This window comes from Hemicordylus capensis, chromosome 4, assembly GCF_027244095.1.
Source record: "Hemicordylus capensis ecotype Gifberg chromosome 4, rHemCap1.1.pri, whole genome shotgun sequence".
Classification (NCBI taxonomy): domain Eukaryota; kingdom Metazoa; phylum Chordata; class Lepidosauria; order Squamata; family Cordylidae; genus Hemicordylus; species Hemicordylus capensis.
Genome location: NC_069660.1, coordinates 131,287,030 through 131,302,153, shown reverse-complemented (window position 1 = coordinate 131,302,153; position 15,124 = coordinate 131,287,030). Strand labels below are relative to the sequence as shown.

General features: G+C 42.7%; 1 protein-coding gene across 7 annotated transcripts in view; it reads left to right on the top strand.

Moving 5' to 3' along the window:
- The window catches only part of CDC14A (cell division cycle 14A), a 185,554-nt gene that overhangs the window by 103,554 nt on the left and 66,876 nt on the right, over positions 1 to 15,124 (top strand). For 3 of the 7 annotated variants that reach the window (XM_053251101.1, XM_053251103.1, XM_053251104.1), the window contains one exon: positions 119 to 2,492. The exons of 3 other annotated variants lie outside the window; for them this stretch is intronic. In XM_053251101.1, coding sequence (XP_053107076.1) covers positions 119 to 148 — 30 coding nt within the window. In that variant the 3' untranslated portion in view covers positions 149 to 2,492. Of the gene's footprint in view, positions 1 to 118; positions 2,493 to 11,873; positions 11,943 to 15,124 lie in introns of those variants that run through there. One more of the 7 variants, XR_008307409.1, reaches the window with a different exon arrangement.

Here is a 15,124-nt window from a genome sequence, read left to right as displayed (position 1 = left end):
GATCTTTTACTCAGCTTTTTACTCAAGACTTTTGGTTTGGAAGACCATTTATGTTGCTTGAAGGTTAATGCACCTCTTATTGAATCTTAACACTAGTTTCTGTTTCTCATCTGTACAGTCCCTTCAGTCTGAATATGTTCAGTACTAAAGCCTTGTTGCTTCGGTGAAAGCTGGACAGCTCTTAAAAATCCATTTTCTTCACGGAGAAGCAATATTGAGGGAAAGAACCTACGGGGAAGGAGACCTCTTCATACATGATTAGAACTTTAAGAACACTAAGTATTTGAATAACCAGAGACTTCAATTAGTGACTACTACAGATGCACTGAAGTTACTCTGAATATTTCAATTTTGTGTAAAGAATTAAGATTTTAATAAGAAAATTTCTTACAAAATTTTAGCAGTACATTTGTAATTACAGTTCTGGATACAGTATTAAAATGTACATGTATCAAGTAAAATATTTTGGTAAGCTATGTGGGGGTACATATATATATAATACAATTGTGTAAAAAGTAGGTTATATTTTGGTTTGGGCTTCACTTTTTTTACCAAACATATTTTTAAATATATTAGAACATTTTACAGTGCAACTATATTAGCCAGGATGCAGAGTAGCCTGTGAGTGCAGACCACTTTTGTGAACACATCGAGGAGATGGTTGCAGCTGATTTCCTTCAGACGCCAGTCTCTCATGGAGGTGCCACTCTAGAGGATCTCCCAATTCACAGAGTAGAAGAGGTTGCTACCAGAATGGGGTTGCTGAAGAGTCCGTGGGTGTACCCTTGTGCACACCTGGATTCCAGCCATTAAGAATAGAATTTGGTTTCATTTTGTGTGACCATCACCGTGGTTTCAGTCTAAAGTACTTTACTTTAGCTTGTGGGAAAACAAGCTAATCAGTCTCACTGTTTGCTTTTAAATACCGATATTGAAATTGACACTTTGAAAGGGATTTAGAATGTCCATAAAGTAGGCCTTTTTTTAACATCCACAGTGTCTTTTCTACAGAAAGGGAGAGGAATTTTAAATTTTTTGCGTTGTTAAATCCAACAATTTGTTGTTGTTGTTAAAAAAATTACAGCCTTACTTTCTGTATAGTTTTTATTTCTGTTTCAGCCTCGGTTCTAAAATTTGTACTGTTTCAGAATGAAATATGCCTGGTAAAGAAATAACTTGTTCACAGTAAGGAAAAGCTTATGTACCCTGAATTAATAAGAATTGCATGTCCTCTTAGTCATTTGACCTTTCATTGCTAAAATGAAAGGTTCTTCATAGTGGTCCTGTTGTCCAGTCACACGAACGGATGTCTGTGCAGGCGCTGAGCATCCATAGTGTGATTGGACAACAGGACCACTAGAAGAACTACCTTTACAGGTAAGCAACCTGACTTTTTTTGTTACCCCAAACGTAGACATGCAGAAACTCCTGTATCTTCGTTCTGGATTGCTGGTGCACTAATAAAGCAGTAGACTATTCTCCTTAATGGTACACTATATTTACTGGACATCCAGCCATTCTGTACTGCTTATTATACTCCCAAATGCTATTGCCAGTGACTAATGCCACCTTAATGTGTTTAGTCCTCAATTGTCATCACTGAAGTATTTCAGACAATGTTGGGAAAATATGTATTTCTTCAGCAGAATCGTTCAAAAATATTTCTAAAATAATTGCCATTTCCATATTCTCCACTTGCAGTACTAATGATCAGTGACAATTGGAAAGCAATAATGGTGAAAGCTTAATGTTATCATTTCTGTTGGGTTGTATCCTATGTAGTGTGAGTCCAGTGGCTCTTCCCTGCCCCTCCCTCAAAAGCCACTACTGATGGTCAGGGGATCCTTGAACAGTATAATCTTGAGCTGTAGTAGGAAGGGGAATTCCTGCAAACGCAGCACAAGCACTTGTGAGCAGAACTCTGCTTGCAGAATGTCCCTCCATGAGGTTTCTAGGATGCCCCCCTTCCCCACTACAGCCCCCCATGCTGCTAATCACAAATCTCCTGCACTCATTTTCTGAGGTCTCCTGGCCTCCAAGAGTGGCTTTTGAGGAGGCTTAGGAGCTTCTCTTGGGAGGAAGGGACAGGGTAAATGACTTGCACAAGTGCCATTGAGCTTGTACTACTTAGGATACAATCTGTAGTTTGAAGAAATCTCAACCATCGATGTTAAACTAAGTATATGCTGTGTTTTATTGGTTTCATGTCAAACAAGGATAATTAGTGCTGAGAAAAATGCTGTACATTATTTTGAAGGGAAATTGTCTTAATTATGATGGTTACATTCTTGATTGCAGCTGTTTTAATCATTAAATGCAATATTTTTTGTAATGTACATAAAATGTCTGTATATGATAGGAAAGGTAATTCTACCTCTATAAAATTTGACATGTATTTTGTTACTAGCTCAGTTATTAGAAAAATGTACTATATTTTTGAAATGTAGAGATAAAAATGCTAATGAATAAAAAGTCAATTATAAACAACTTAATTTTTGTGTCACCAGAGGTTAGACCAGATGTTTCCAAGCCTCTTTAATGTGTACACCTACTGTTGCAAATTCTCTTTTAAATGTTGCAGTTGTGAGACGGGCTACTCCAGAAACTGGTTTACTTCCAGACTTCAGTTACTTATGAGTACATACTCCCATTGAAATTTGTAGGACAAGTAAACTTTCCCCATTCATTTCAATAAGACTACTTATAAGTAACTTAGTGTGGATATGAACCAGTGCCTGGAGTAGCCTGTGTGTGCCTCTCTCTCTCTCTCTCTCTCTCTCTCTCTCTCTCTCTCTCTCTCTCTCTCTCACACACACACACACACACACACACACACACACACACACACTCACTCACTCACTCACTCACTCACTCTTAGACAGGCTACTAGAGTCACTGGCTCACATTCACTCATATATGGATTGAAATTAGCGGGCCTACTCAATGGGAGTAAAGTAAAGTGTGCCGTCAAGTTGGTGTCGACTCCTGGCGCCCACGGAGCCCTATGGTTTTCTTTGGTAGAATACAGGAGGGGTTTACCATTGCCTCCTCCCACACAGTATGAAATGATGCCTTTCAGTATCTTCCTATATCACTGCTGCCCAATATAGTACCAGTGGGGATTTGAACCGGCAACCTTCTGCTTGTTAGTCAAGCATTTCCCCAATGGGAATACTCAGCGCTAAATTTCTGAAGCCTGTCAGGCTTTGGAGAGGGGTATGCTGAGCTTCAGCACATAGCCAGCAAATCAGGAGCAGAGGAGGAGGGTTCTCGCCCTCTCCCTCCCCTTCTGCCATGGATGCATTTCTGAGGATGTGTTGGTTTCAAGCTGTTTATCCTCAGATGGGGAACAAATAGTGTGGGTGCAGCATGGGGAGGCAGGAGGGACCTGAATACCCCTACGGGTACTAATACCCCTGTTAGAAACCCCTTGGTTAGACCACAAAAGCAACTGCTTCAATATAATTTGCTGTGTTCTTTTCCCCAGTTAGTATACATTATATAATTGCCAAAGATAAAACAAACATTATTAAGTGTATTGTTGTATTTCGGTGATCTGGATCGTGATCCGTTTTATTCATAAAGAATGGGGCTCTGCACCTGTACAGGGACCTCGTAGGTAGTTTGACTAGCTTCTCGTGATGCTCACTCTGGCTTGCACATGCTCAGTGCTTCCATTGTAACTGGCAGTTTGGGGAGCCATTTTCTCAGTTTCTATTTGACCGCCAATGCATCAGCACCTCATTGCTGGCTCCTCGGTTCATCTAGATTCATTTGAGAGAAAAATAAGAAATTATATATTTATCCCTATTGGGCTTGGACTGTTTTTTGACTATTCTAATGTTTAACGGACTAGTTACAGTGTTGTTTAGTGAAGCCTTGGGGCACGCCTTTATCAGCGATGGAGACTAAAACATTCCAGCATTTAGCCAGGCTAAATTGTTTTCAATGAACTACCATGATTCATGCCTCCTGTGCTCAAGGGAGCAGCACAACCCAGCAGCATGCAAAATATGTCGTCCCCCCCTCAAAAAAAAATTGGGTGCATTTATGTGCAGTGCTATATGACGAGGTGCTCCGTCCACCGACACTGAGGCCAAATTTCCCCTCAACATCGGTATCGAGAGCGGGTGCGTTGCCGGGCTCAGCATCGAGTGTGCAGGGATCTGCTGAGATGCAGTCTAAATCCGCTGCAGAGAGAACAGAGCCAGAGTTCAAACAGCCAAAGGAAGTCCCCAAACCGGCTAATCGCCATAAGGATGAAAAAAGGAGACACTCCTCGAATGAGGAGAAGGATTCTCCACCATGTAAAAAACATCAAAGAAAGTCAAAATTGAAGGACAACATGCCTTCTCCAACTACGCTACAAAGCTATAGCCTGCCTTTGACATTGGTGTCTGGACTGTCAACGAGAAGAGAAAAACCTTTGATGTCAACATCGAAAACCTTCCTGCCAGCATCATCCACGATCTCAACTACTTTGTTGATGGAGCGGGACTCTCATTTTTCGGGCTCGATGTCGACATCGATATTGACTGTGCTTTTGATACCAAACATGATGTCAACAGCATTACTGCACTCGCCTTTTGCTGCAGTGCCACCTTGAAGGTTTCTTCAACTCTCTCCTGCACAAACGCCAGTGCAGTCCCCTTCGACACCAACACAACAGCAACATCATGTGGATAGTGAGGACTACGCTGACTTTACAGCAGGACATGATGATGATGCCACTTTGGATCAAAATACAGCTAATACTTTACTGGCTGTGCTGGATTCTTCTAACAGCACCCCCCTCTGGGTCAACCTTTCAAGGCTTTTTAAGCAGTGGCCTTGACATTGAACAAGATGTCGAGGAAATTCCAATGTCAGTTCCTAAAACATCGTCATGTTGCCCCTGCGTATTGCTATGACAAGGACTGCAGTGCCTGTGCGTCTGATGTCACCTTTGCATGCTCAAGACCCTGTGGTACCAAGGTCTTTTCAGTTATTTTCACGGTCATCAGGGTCAGCTGCAGCCTTTTGATACTTTGCCATCTTTATCATGGAAGTCGCCTATTCAGTATGTGAGCTCATAGGGACTCTAGCAGCAGGGAGTGCATAGCCACCAGGGTCATAGGGAAATTACACATTCTTGTGGTTTTCGCCATACTTAGGAACATAGAAAACTGCCATATACTGAGTCAGACCATTGGTCTATCTTGCTCAGTATTGTCTTCACAGACTGGTAGCGGCTTCTCCAAGTTTGCAGGCAGGAATCTCTCTCAGCCCTATCTTGGAGAAGCCAGGGAGGGAACTTGAAACCTTCTGCTCTTCCCAGAGCGGCTTCATCCCCTGAGGGGAATATCTTGCAGTGTCTCCCATTCATATGCAACCAGGGCAGACCCTGCTTAGCTATGGGGACAAGTCATGCTTGCTACCACAAGACCAGCTCTCCTCTCTACTTCTGCATTGCCAGATGACTATGCTGAATATTAACTGTGGAAAGCACAGTGGATTTTGCAGCATTCTCTGTTGGTTATCCCAGAAAAACAGGTACCACATCTTACTGCTACTACTGTGTCGACTGCCCTCCAGATGCAAGCTGTTGCACCTGATCACCCCAATCAGAGTACTCCTGCTCCCAGGCCATGGGAGATTCCACTGGGTCCCATTTTGTCACCTCAACAATCTCCTGTTCGGCCTATGGTGCCGAAGAAGAAAAAGAAAACAGCATCTCCAGTAGCACCTTCATTGAAGGTTGGAGGCGATGGTTATTAGTCTGATTCCACCAGCACTGATTCGGATGAGACTAGCCATCCCTCAGATCCACCCTTGGATGTGCCTCCAAAGACTTCAATCTCCCCTTCAGAGGAGTTAAAGGTATATCATGCACAGAATAGAGAAATGACAGAGGCTTTGGGCCTAGACATTAAACAACAAGAGACTGATTTAAAGGACCCGGTTTACCACACGCTGACGGCTGCCAAAACTTCCCATCCTGTTGCACACCCAGTGCTTCCTGTGAAAATCAAAACAGTGCAGTCTGCTTGGGAAGCACTGCAAACCCCCACACCTATGTCTAAATGCCTAGGAGGCTTATATAGAATGCAGGAAGAAGACAACACGTACCTTTTGCATCACCCAGTGCCAAACTCCTTGGTAATTGATTGCCCATCCATGTCAAAATCTGACCACCATCACACTATGTCTTCTGAGAAGGAAGGAAGGAAAATGGATGTTATGGGAAGGAAGATCTAGTCCATCTCCAGTTTGGTTATAAGAATGGCTAACTATGCAGCCTACTTGGCCAGATACAATCATTATTTATGCGACTTTTTGCTACAGGACTCAACTTCGTTGATTTCTGAGGAATTTCAGGACAGATTCACACAAGTATATGAAAAAAACACTGCTGTCACTAGGCAACAGCTCAGCACCTTCAAACATTTAGCTGAGACTGAATCTCGAGCCATGGCGACAGCCGTAACCATACGCCATCATGCATGGCTGAGATCCACGAACCTTCAACAAGACATGCACAACCGCATAGAGAACTTGGCTTATGACAGAAAGGGCTTATTTAGTGAAAGCACAGATTCCACAAAGGAGTCCTTAAAAAAAATAAATCAAAGTATACAACAAAGACGTTCATGGCAACAGCCTCTGCATCTTCTGCAATGTCCCGTTACTGCCCATGTGGGAGACAACGTGCCCCTTTTAAGCAACATGAGCGAAAGGATTTCAGGCATCAATACCAGCCATATCAAAGAAATAAGGGTTTTGGACAGCGGCCTAAGGGCCAGAACAATAGTCCAGCTATAGACCAGACCAAGCAGTCTCTTTGATCTGCTCCACTGCCCACCACAATCAGACCAACATCCATCTGCCAAAGCACATATCTGCTTTGTACCTCCAGTGACTGTGTTGCTGTTATCTATCTTATAACTTCTTTTTAGATTGTGAGCCCTTTGGGGACAGGGATCCATCCTATTTATTTATTATTTCTCTATGTAAACTGCTTTGGAAACTTTTGTTGAAAAGCGGTATATAAATATTTGTGTGTGTGTTGTGTTTGTAGTTGCCAACATTTCCATCAAACTGGCAAGTCATGCCCCAGTATGGTGACATCAGACTGGTGGGTTCTCAGAATTATCAAGACTGGTTATGCTTTAGTGTTCAAAACTATGCCTCCGTTCTCAGGGATAAAATACACAAGAGCAGCTCCTATATTGCTGGAAGTGCAGGTGCTGTTGGAGAAAAGGGCGATTTGTCCCAGTGCAGTGGACAGAGAGGATGTCTGGATTTTACTCCCGTTACTTTTAAATCCCAAAGGGGGGGGGTTCGGGCAATAATGGACCTTCAAGGTCTCAATTGGCCTGTGTGTGCGCGCAAGTTCAGAATGACGATGTTGCAAGGAATTCTGCCTCTCTTGTGCAAGGAGGAGTGGGCAGCGATGTTAGACTTGAAGGACACATATTTCCACATAGTAATACAACAGAGTCATCACAAATATCTGCGATTTATTGTGGGAGATGCAGTGTACCAATATGCTGTCCTACCCTTTGGATTATCAACAGCCCCGCATGTGTTCACAAAAGTCATGGCTGAAGTGGTGGCACACTTGAGGACAGAAGGCATTGTGGTTACCCATGTTTGGATGACTGGCTTCTGGTGGGAGACAACAAAGAAAAGTTACTTTTGCAGATCCACTATGTGCTAGAACTGCTACAGGATCTGAGCATCAACGTCAACTGGAAGAAGACCTGGAACCACAAAAATGCAGAAGTTATATAGGGGCATTTCTGGATGTACAATTAAAAAGAGCATTCTTGCCTGTAGAATATCGGCAAATCAGACACCTGATTTGTCTTTTCAACAGAACTCCAATACAACCAGCATTCCGTTTGCAATGGCTGATAGGGTTAATGGCTTCTTGCAATGCTACCGTACGTTGCATGCATCTGCGGATGCAACCACTGCAGATGTGGCTGCATCCGCTCCATGCAGCAGTAGAAGCACCACAAATGGGAGTTCAACAACATCTATCTGAGCTGGGTGTTGAATTTATGGGGGCAGCTGACTGTGGACTTGTTTGCAACTGCTACCAACAGAAAATGTCTGAGATACTGCTCACGTGCTGGTATCGGCTGGAGATCCCTGGGAGATGTGTTCCAACATGTGTGGAACGGGGTTCTTTTACCTGTTTCTGCCTCAGCCACTTCTAAACCGTATACTGGCACAGATAATGAGGGACAACACATCAGGCATACGAGTGACATTGTGTTCTCAACAGCCCTGATTTGCACCGCTTCTCAAACTGTTGAGAGGGACTTTCCACAGGTTCCCTCTAAGGCCTGATCTTTTATTTCGGGGCGGTGGGACGGTGCAGCATCCAGATGTAAGGACTCTATAGATGACAGCATGGAGAGTCAGCTTCTTAAAAAGATACTAATTAACAATAGGAAGCCGATTACCAGGAAAAAGTATGGAAGCAAGTGGAAGAGGTTCAAGGAATATGCACAATCGCAGGTTTTCCGTCCTGGTAGGGCCATGCTGCAGCAGGTTTTGCTATACATGACCTTTAAAGCTCAATGGTTTAGCAAAGGTGTCTCTCAAGGTGCGTCTGGCACCTGTCTCTTCGATGCATGGCAGTTGGGATGGCACCACTGTTTTTTCCCATCCGGACTGTAAGAATTTTCTGAAGGGCGTAAATAATTATATGTCCACCAGTACAGTCGCCTATGAAGCAATGGAGCTTGTCCTTAGTGTTGCCAGCACTTACTGAGCACCCCTCTGAGCCTTTGCATGAAGCTTTGCTCTGTCTGGTTACACTGAAGATGGTGTTCCTTATAGCTATAACTACTGCGAGATGGGCGAGTGAGCTCACAGCAATGCGGATGGGCATTCCATACACACAATTCTATCCTCACAAGGTGGTGATGCATTTGGATCCACAGTTCTGACCCAAGATTGTGATGGAGTTTAATTTAAACCAAGTTATTACATTGCCTACCTTTCTCCAAAGTCCGCAGTCGCCATAGGAGAAAGTGCTGAATTCGTTAGACGTCTGACATTCTTTGCTGTATTGCTTTAAAAAAGAACAAGGACATTAGAAGGTCAAAAAAGGATTTTTTGGCCTGTCAAGGCAGGGCGTGACGACTTGCACATTGGTTGGTGGAGTTAATAGTTCAAGTGTATTGGCAGCAAGGCATAGGTCCGCCACACACCATATGATCGCATTCAACAAGACCATATGCGTCCTCTGCAGCACATCTGTCAGGAATATGTATGGCTGATATCTGTGCAGCTGCAACATGGTCTTCCCAGCAGCTTTTCATTAAGCACTATGCTATTGACCTGTGGTCTCCTGAGCAGGTGCGGTTTGGGAGAAGTGTTTTGAAATGGGTGTTGCCTTAAGGCTTCTAGGGCTACTGTGCCCACCACCTTGCTTGGAAGCTGGCTAATCACCTATTCCTTATGAATGCAATGGATCACAATCCAGATAAACAGGTTGCTCACCTGTAACTGATGATCTGGCAGTGATCATTGTATTCATAAGACCCTCTCAGGCCACCCTGCGACAGTAGTTTTCCTTTTTTCTTTTTTTAACTTCCCTTAAAAATATCACTGCATGATCATTGAAGATGGCGGTCTGCAAGAAACTGAGCAAATGGTGCCTCCAACTGCCAGTCACAAAGGAAGCACTGAGCACATATGAGGCAGAGTGGGCGTCACGAAGACCTAGTCAAACTACCCACGAGATCCTTGTGCAGGCGCAGAACCCCCATTCCTTATGAATACAATGGATCACTACCAGATCATCAGCTACAGGTGAGCAACCTGTTTTTCTCATAATATAGTTCCATATCTATCATAAAATATCTGATGTATAGTTTCTAGTGAAATGAAATTCCCGTTTTGTAGCTAAAAAGTTTCATATGAAGAAGTTTTCATTCTTGTGACTAGTTCTGTTCCAGAACTGAATGAAATGATGGTACTCTTTCAACAGTGGTAGTTGTAGTGATTCTATGCTCCCATAACCATCAAAAACAAGTTACTTTATTAATCAGAAGCAAGATGAATACCTTCTCAATTCTTACACTTTTGAGCAAATTTGTTCTTCCAATTTCTTGGTGCTATTATCCTTACAGGAATAGGTAAATTACCCAGAAACTCATGATACTGTGTTCCAAAAATTCTATTGAAGGTAGAGTTTGAACACAATAACCAATTCCCCCCCCCTTCAGATCTTGCATCATCTAATCTGTGCCTCTCTCTCGCACACGCACACACAAAAGCTCTCTCTCCCCCCTCCCCCACCTACCTGCCTCTTCCCCGCCTGCCTGCCTGCTTCTCCCCCCACTTCTTTTTCTGTGCATGTATATACACATGCATAAAATTTGTTCTCTCCCATACCTCCAAGGTTGTTCTGATGCCATTGGATAAATATTTTATTCTTATTGCATATATAGTGCATTTTTTAGAAGCTTTTGCACATTGCTCAGTTAATAGAAAGTCTGAGGTCCTATGCTACATAATTCCTGTGGGTGGGGGAGAAGCAGTTTCTATATTGTAGCTAAACTAAAACTGTAATCCTACACACAGTTGGAAGCAAGTCTATCCCATTGAACATGATGGGACAGCATGAAGATGTGAACATAATAAGTTGCCAGGGCTCTTCTGGATTTCAGAGAGGGGTCCTTTTCTGCCCTCGATAAAGATGCCAGGGACTGAACTTGGGGCCTGCTGTGTGCAAGCAAGTGTTGTTATTACTGAGCTACAGCTACAGAAACCAACCAAAAGCTTGACAGGTGTACTTTATAATTCTCCTGAAAATCATCAGTGTAGTGATAGTGCTAACCTCTACACTTGTCAGGGTTGCAGACTGTTGGTCTCCAGACCTTGAATCAGGATATTTATGGTCTAAGACTGTTGTCTAGTCTGCAGAGCTAGCAGAGATTGTACATGAGGATTGTACACTAAGCCGCCACCACACACACACACACACACACACACACACACACACACACACACACACGACCATATGGGGCCATAGCCAGTCAACAGACAAAACTGACATAGAAGAAACCAAAGGTCTGACATGGTATGAGACAGCTTTCTATGTGTCTCTTTATGCAGTGATTCTGCTCTCCACTCTGGTAATCTTTGGAGGCCCTCTTCCAGCTGATCCTGTCTTCAGTGGTTAGTGGGTGGTTAACAGGGAGGAGGCCTTCTCAGCTAAGGTGCCCACTTTTGGAATGCCCTCCCCAGGAAAGCGTTCCTGGCACTTACCCCATTTTGGTACTATGCAAATATGTTTTTCCCCCTACATAGATGTTGGTCATGTAGCCATAACCTACAAGCCACCTAATGGTGCAGAGGGGAAATGACTTGCCTAGCAAGCATGAGGTTGCCGGTTCAAATCCCCACTGGTATGTTTCCCAGGCTATGGGAAACACCTATATCGGGCAGCAGCGATACAGGAAGATGCAGAAAGGCATCATCTCATACTGCATAGGAGATGGCAATGGTAAACCCCTCCTGTATTCTACCAAAGAAAAACCACAGGGCTCTGTGGTCGCCAGGAGTCAACACCAACTCGATGGCACACTTTACTATAACCTACAACAGTATAATACTATTCTCTGAATTGGATTGATTCTGTGGTCATCTAGTACTACAGCTGATGTGCATCGTGGAAATTCTGCAAATACAAATGCATTTGTTGCAGAGAGATTCAAGCTGAGAGCTGTCTGGTTTCCCATCGTCAGATCTTCTGACTCAATGAGACCAATTTATATAACTGAGCAGTCGTGATGTGGGTTATGCAAATCTTGGTTGGGTGTTAATCATGGTGAAGTCATTGTGTATTCTGTTTTTGTATGTATTTGTAGCTAATCAAAGATGAGCCAAAAATAAACATCATGCCTCTTGAGTAAGCAGTCATCAAGAAACTATAAAAGGTATATGCATTACTTCATTTATAGGTTATGTAGAAGCTTCCATATACCAAGTCAGACCATTGGTCCATCTAGCGCAGTATTGTCTACACTGACTGGCATTGGCTCTCCAGCATTTTAGACGGGTATTTCCAATCTCTTCCTGGACATCAGGAATTGAACCTGGGACCTTCTGCATACAATGCAGATGCTCTTCTACTAAACTCTGGTTCACCAAATCACCACAATAGTTCACATCACCAAATGGAGATGTGGATGACTGATCCCAGAACCTTATATGCAAGGCACGTGCTCAGCTTCTGAGCTTCATCTCCTGAATGTAATTGAATCTATAAAACTCGGGTCTCACTTTCTGCCTTATGAAGGTTCTTGAAATAACATGTACTGCATAGTTAAAATAGCACAATAAAATGAGAATAATGACATAAGAACATTTGAAAAAGAAAATGACAAAACAGAGCAGCATCAAGTTTCAGCTACGCCAGCATTGCTACATTACAACTGTCTTTGAAATAAATTGAATGCTATGTTAAGCACATCTTCGGAGTTGATATGTTGTTTCTTTCCTAAATAGGAGCCCCTTCCAGATTGGGACCATGGCGGGAGGGCTTTAATTTTTCCCTTCTTCATGGTCTTGAAAATCAATGGTCCCCTGGCTATTTACTCTGGGAGAAAAGCACTCATTGGCACCCAATATTCTGAAAATAGGTTTTGAGTTGCTGTTGATGAAAATCAAGCAATGATAGGAGTAAATGAAGTTTCTGGAGGTAGGCACCATAAGATCCCCTGCACACCCTGGAGGATCTTAGGATAGTAATTCTGAGGTTTCAGAGCTAATCTCAGTGCTTTGCAAGATACCATTTGAGAGCATCTTCTATCATGCACTGCTTACTGATTGATTGATTGATTGATTGATTGATTGTTAAATTTATATACCGCCTTTCATTAAAAACAATCCCAAGGCGGTTTACAAAAGTTAAAAAACATAATAAAAATGACAGTTAAAAGTATTAAGCTAAAAATATGAAAACAAATCTGATTTAAAGTATATATAAAATACAAACATAAAAACTACACCGATAAAAACAGACAGAAGCAGCAATAAAACAATCCTGTAAAGGCCTGGAAAAAAGGCAAGATTTAACAAGCTTTCTAAAAACTGTGATGGAGTCCAAGGAGCAAATGACCACTGGGAGAGCATTCCAAAGTCTGGGGGCAGCAACAGAGAAGGCCCTGTCCCAAGTGCATGACAACTGAACCTCCCTCATTGTTGGCACCCAGAGCAGAGCATTAAAAACATGCCATTCTACAACAAAATGCAAAAATAAATAATGCTTGTGAAATGAGATAATTTGATATACTATTAATACACAAATGTTCTTAATATATCATTAACCTAGACTATCGGTAAAACTAATTTAAAGGAAACATTTTCAACTGAAAGCTAACAATTTAAAATGATTAAAGTGGAAGTGTCCAGCAGCTCCTCTTGTATGGTTAAATTGGATCAATTTCAGTTTATGACTCCTGAGGACGTAGACAAGCTGCTTGGGACACTTAGCCTTACTACCTGTCCTCTTGATCATTGCCCAACATGGCTTATACGATCTAGCAAAGAGGTCATTGGAGAGGGTCTTGTTAAGATCATGAATGCTTCTCTAAGGGAGGGTAGGATGCCGCCTTGTCTCAAGGAGACAATTATTAGACCACTGTTGAAAAAACCTGCACTGGATCCCTCAGAATTGGGCAATTATAGGCCTGTCTTCAGTCTCCCATGGTTGGGCAAGGTGATGGGGGGGCGTATCTCAGCTCCAGATAGTCTTGGAAGAAGCAGATTATCTAGATGTATTTCAAAGTAGCTTCTGGGTGGCTATGGGTTGAGACGGCTTTGGTCAGCCTGTTGGATGATCTCCAATTAGGAATCAACTGGGGGAGTGTGACTCTGTTGGTCCTTTTGGATCTTTCATGAGATCATCAATATCAGAAAATGGCATTAGCCCCTTAAATGCCTGCCTGTAGGCAAAGTGGACTACTGAAATGACCTGGATGAGGGATAATAAATAATATAATATAAAATAATGAGGGATAATAAAGCTGAATCCAAGCAAGACAGAGGTGCTCATTGTTGGGGGCTGTAATCAGCAAGATGAGATAGTACTTTTTGTTCTGGATGAGGTTACACTCCCCCAGAAAAAACAGGTTTTTTGCTTGAGAGTGCTCTTGGACCTGGATCTCACCCTGGTGTTTCAGGTTGAGGCTGTAGCCAGGAGAGCTTTGTACCAGCTGTGATTGATTCAACAACTCCGCCCGTTACTTGAAAAGAATGACCTGAAAACAGTGGTACACCAGCTGGTAACCTCCAGATAGGACGACTGCAATGCACTATATGTAGGGCTGTCTTTGTACATTTTTCAGAAATGTCAGTTAGTTCAAAATGTGGCAGCCAGAGAAGGGTAATAGAAATATTTCATCTAATTATAGACCCATAAGTTTGCTTAATATTATTAGTAAAATGTATGGGAGGCAATTAAATCAGAAACTCACAGACTGGGTAGAGCAGGAGCAATTCCTGTAGGTCAAGCAGGCAGATTTTAGACCAGGGCAATCAATGATTGATCACTGTTTGGTCATACAACACCTAACTGAAAAATACACTAGAACCCCCAAATCTACCTTATTTGCGACATTCGTACATTTCAAAGCAGCGTTTGATCCAATCTCTAGAGCAGGAATTCTCAACGTTGGGTCCCCAGAAGTTATTGGACTTCAACTCCCATAATCCCCAGCCCTAGTGGCCTTTGGTTGGGATTATGGGAGTTGAAGTCCAATAACATCTGGGGACCCAGTGTTGAGAATCCCTGCTCTAAAGTATGCCTATGACCTAGGATTAGTAGCACCTCGATTGGCAAAAGGCTCTTGCTGCTGATTATCAAATTATATGAAAACACAAGTCTCAGAGTGTGATGCAATTGCCAGGCCCAGTTATCTAACTCTATTAGGACCCCTAGAGGAGTCTAGCAGGGTTGCATCTTGGCCTCTTCATTGTTTAATATCTATGTAAATTATCTAATCAAGTGCCTGCAGGGTCTAGATCAGGCCTGCCTCCCAGCTATTTTTTGACTACCATAATCCCCAGACCCAATGACCCATAGCCAGGGATTATGGGATATGTAGGCCAACATCTG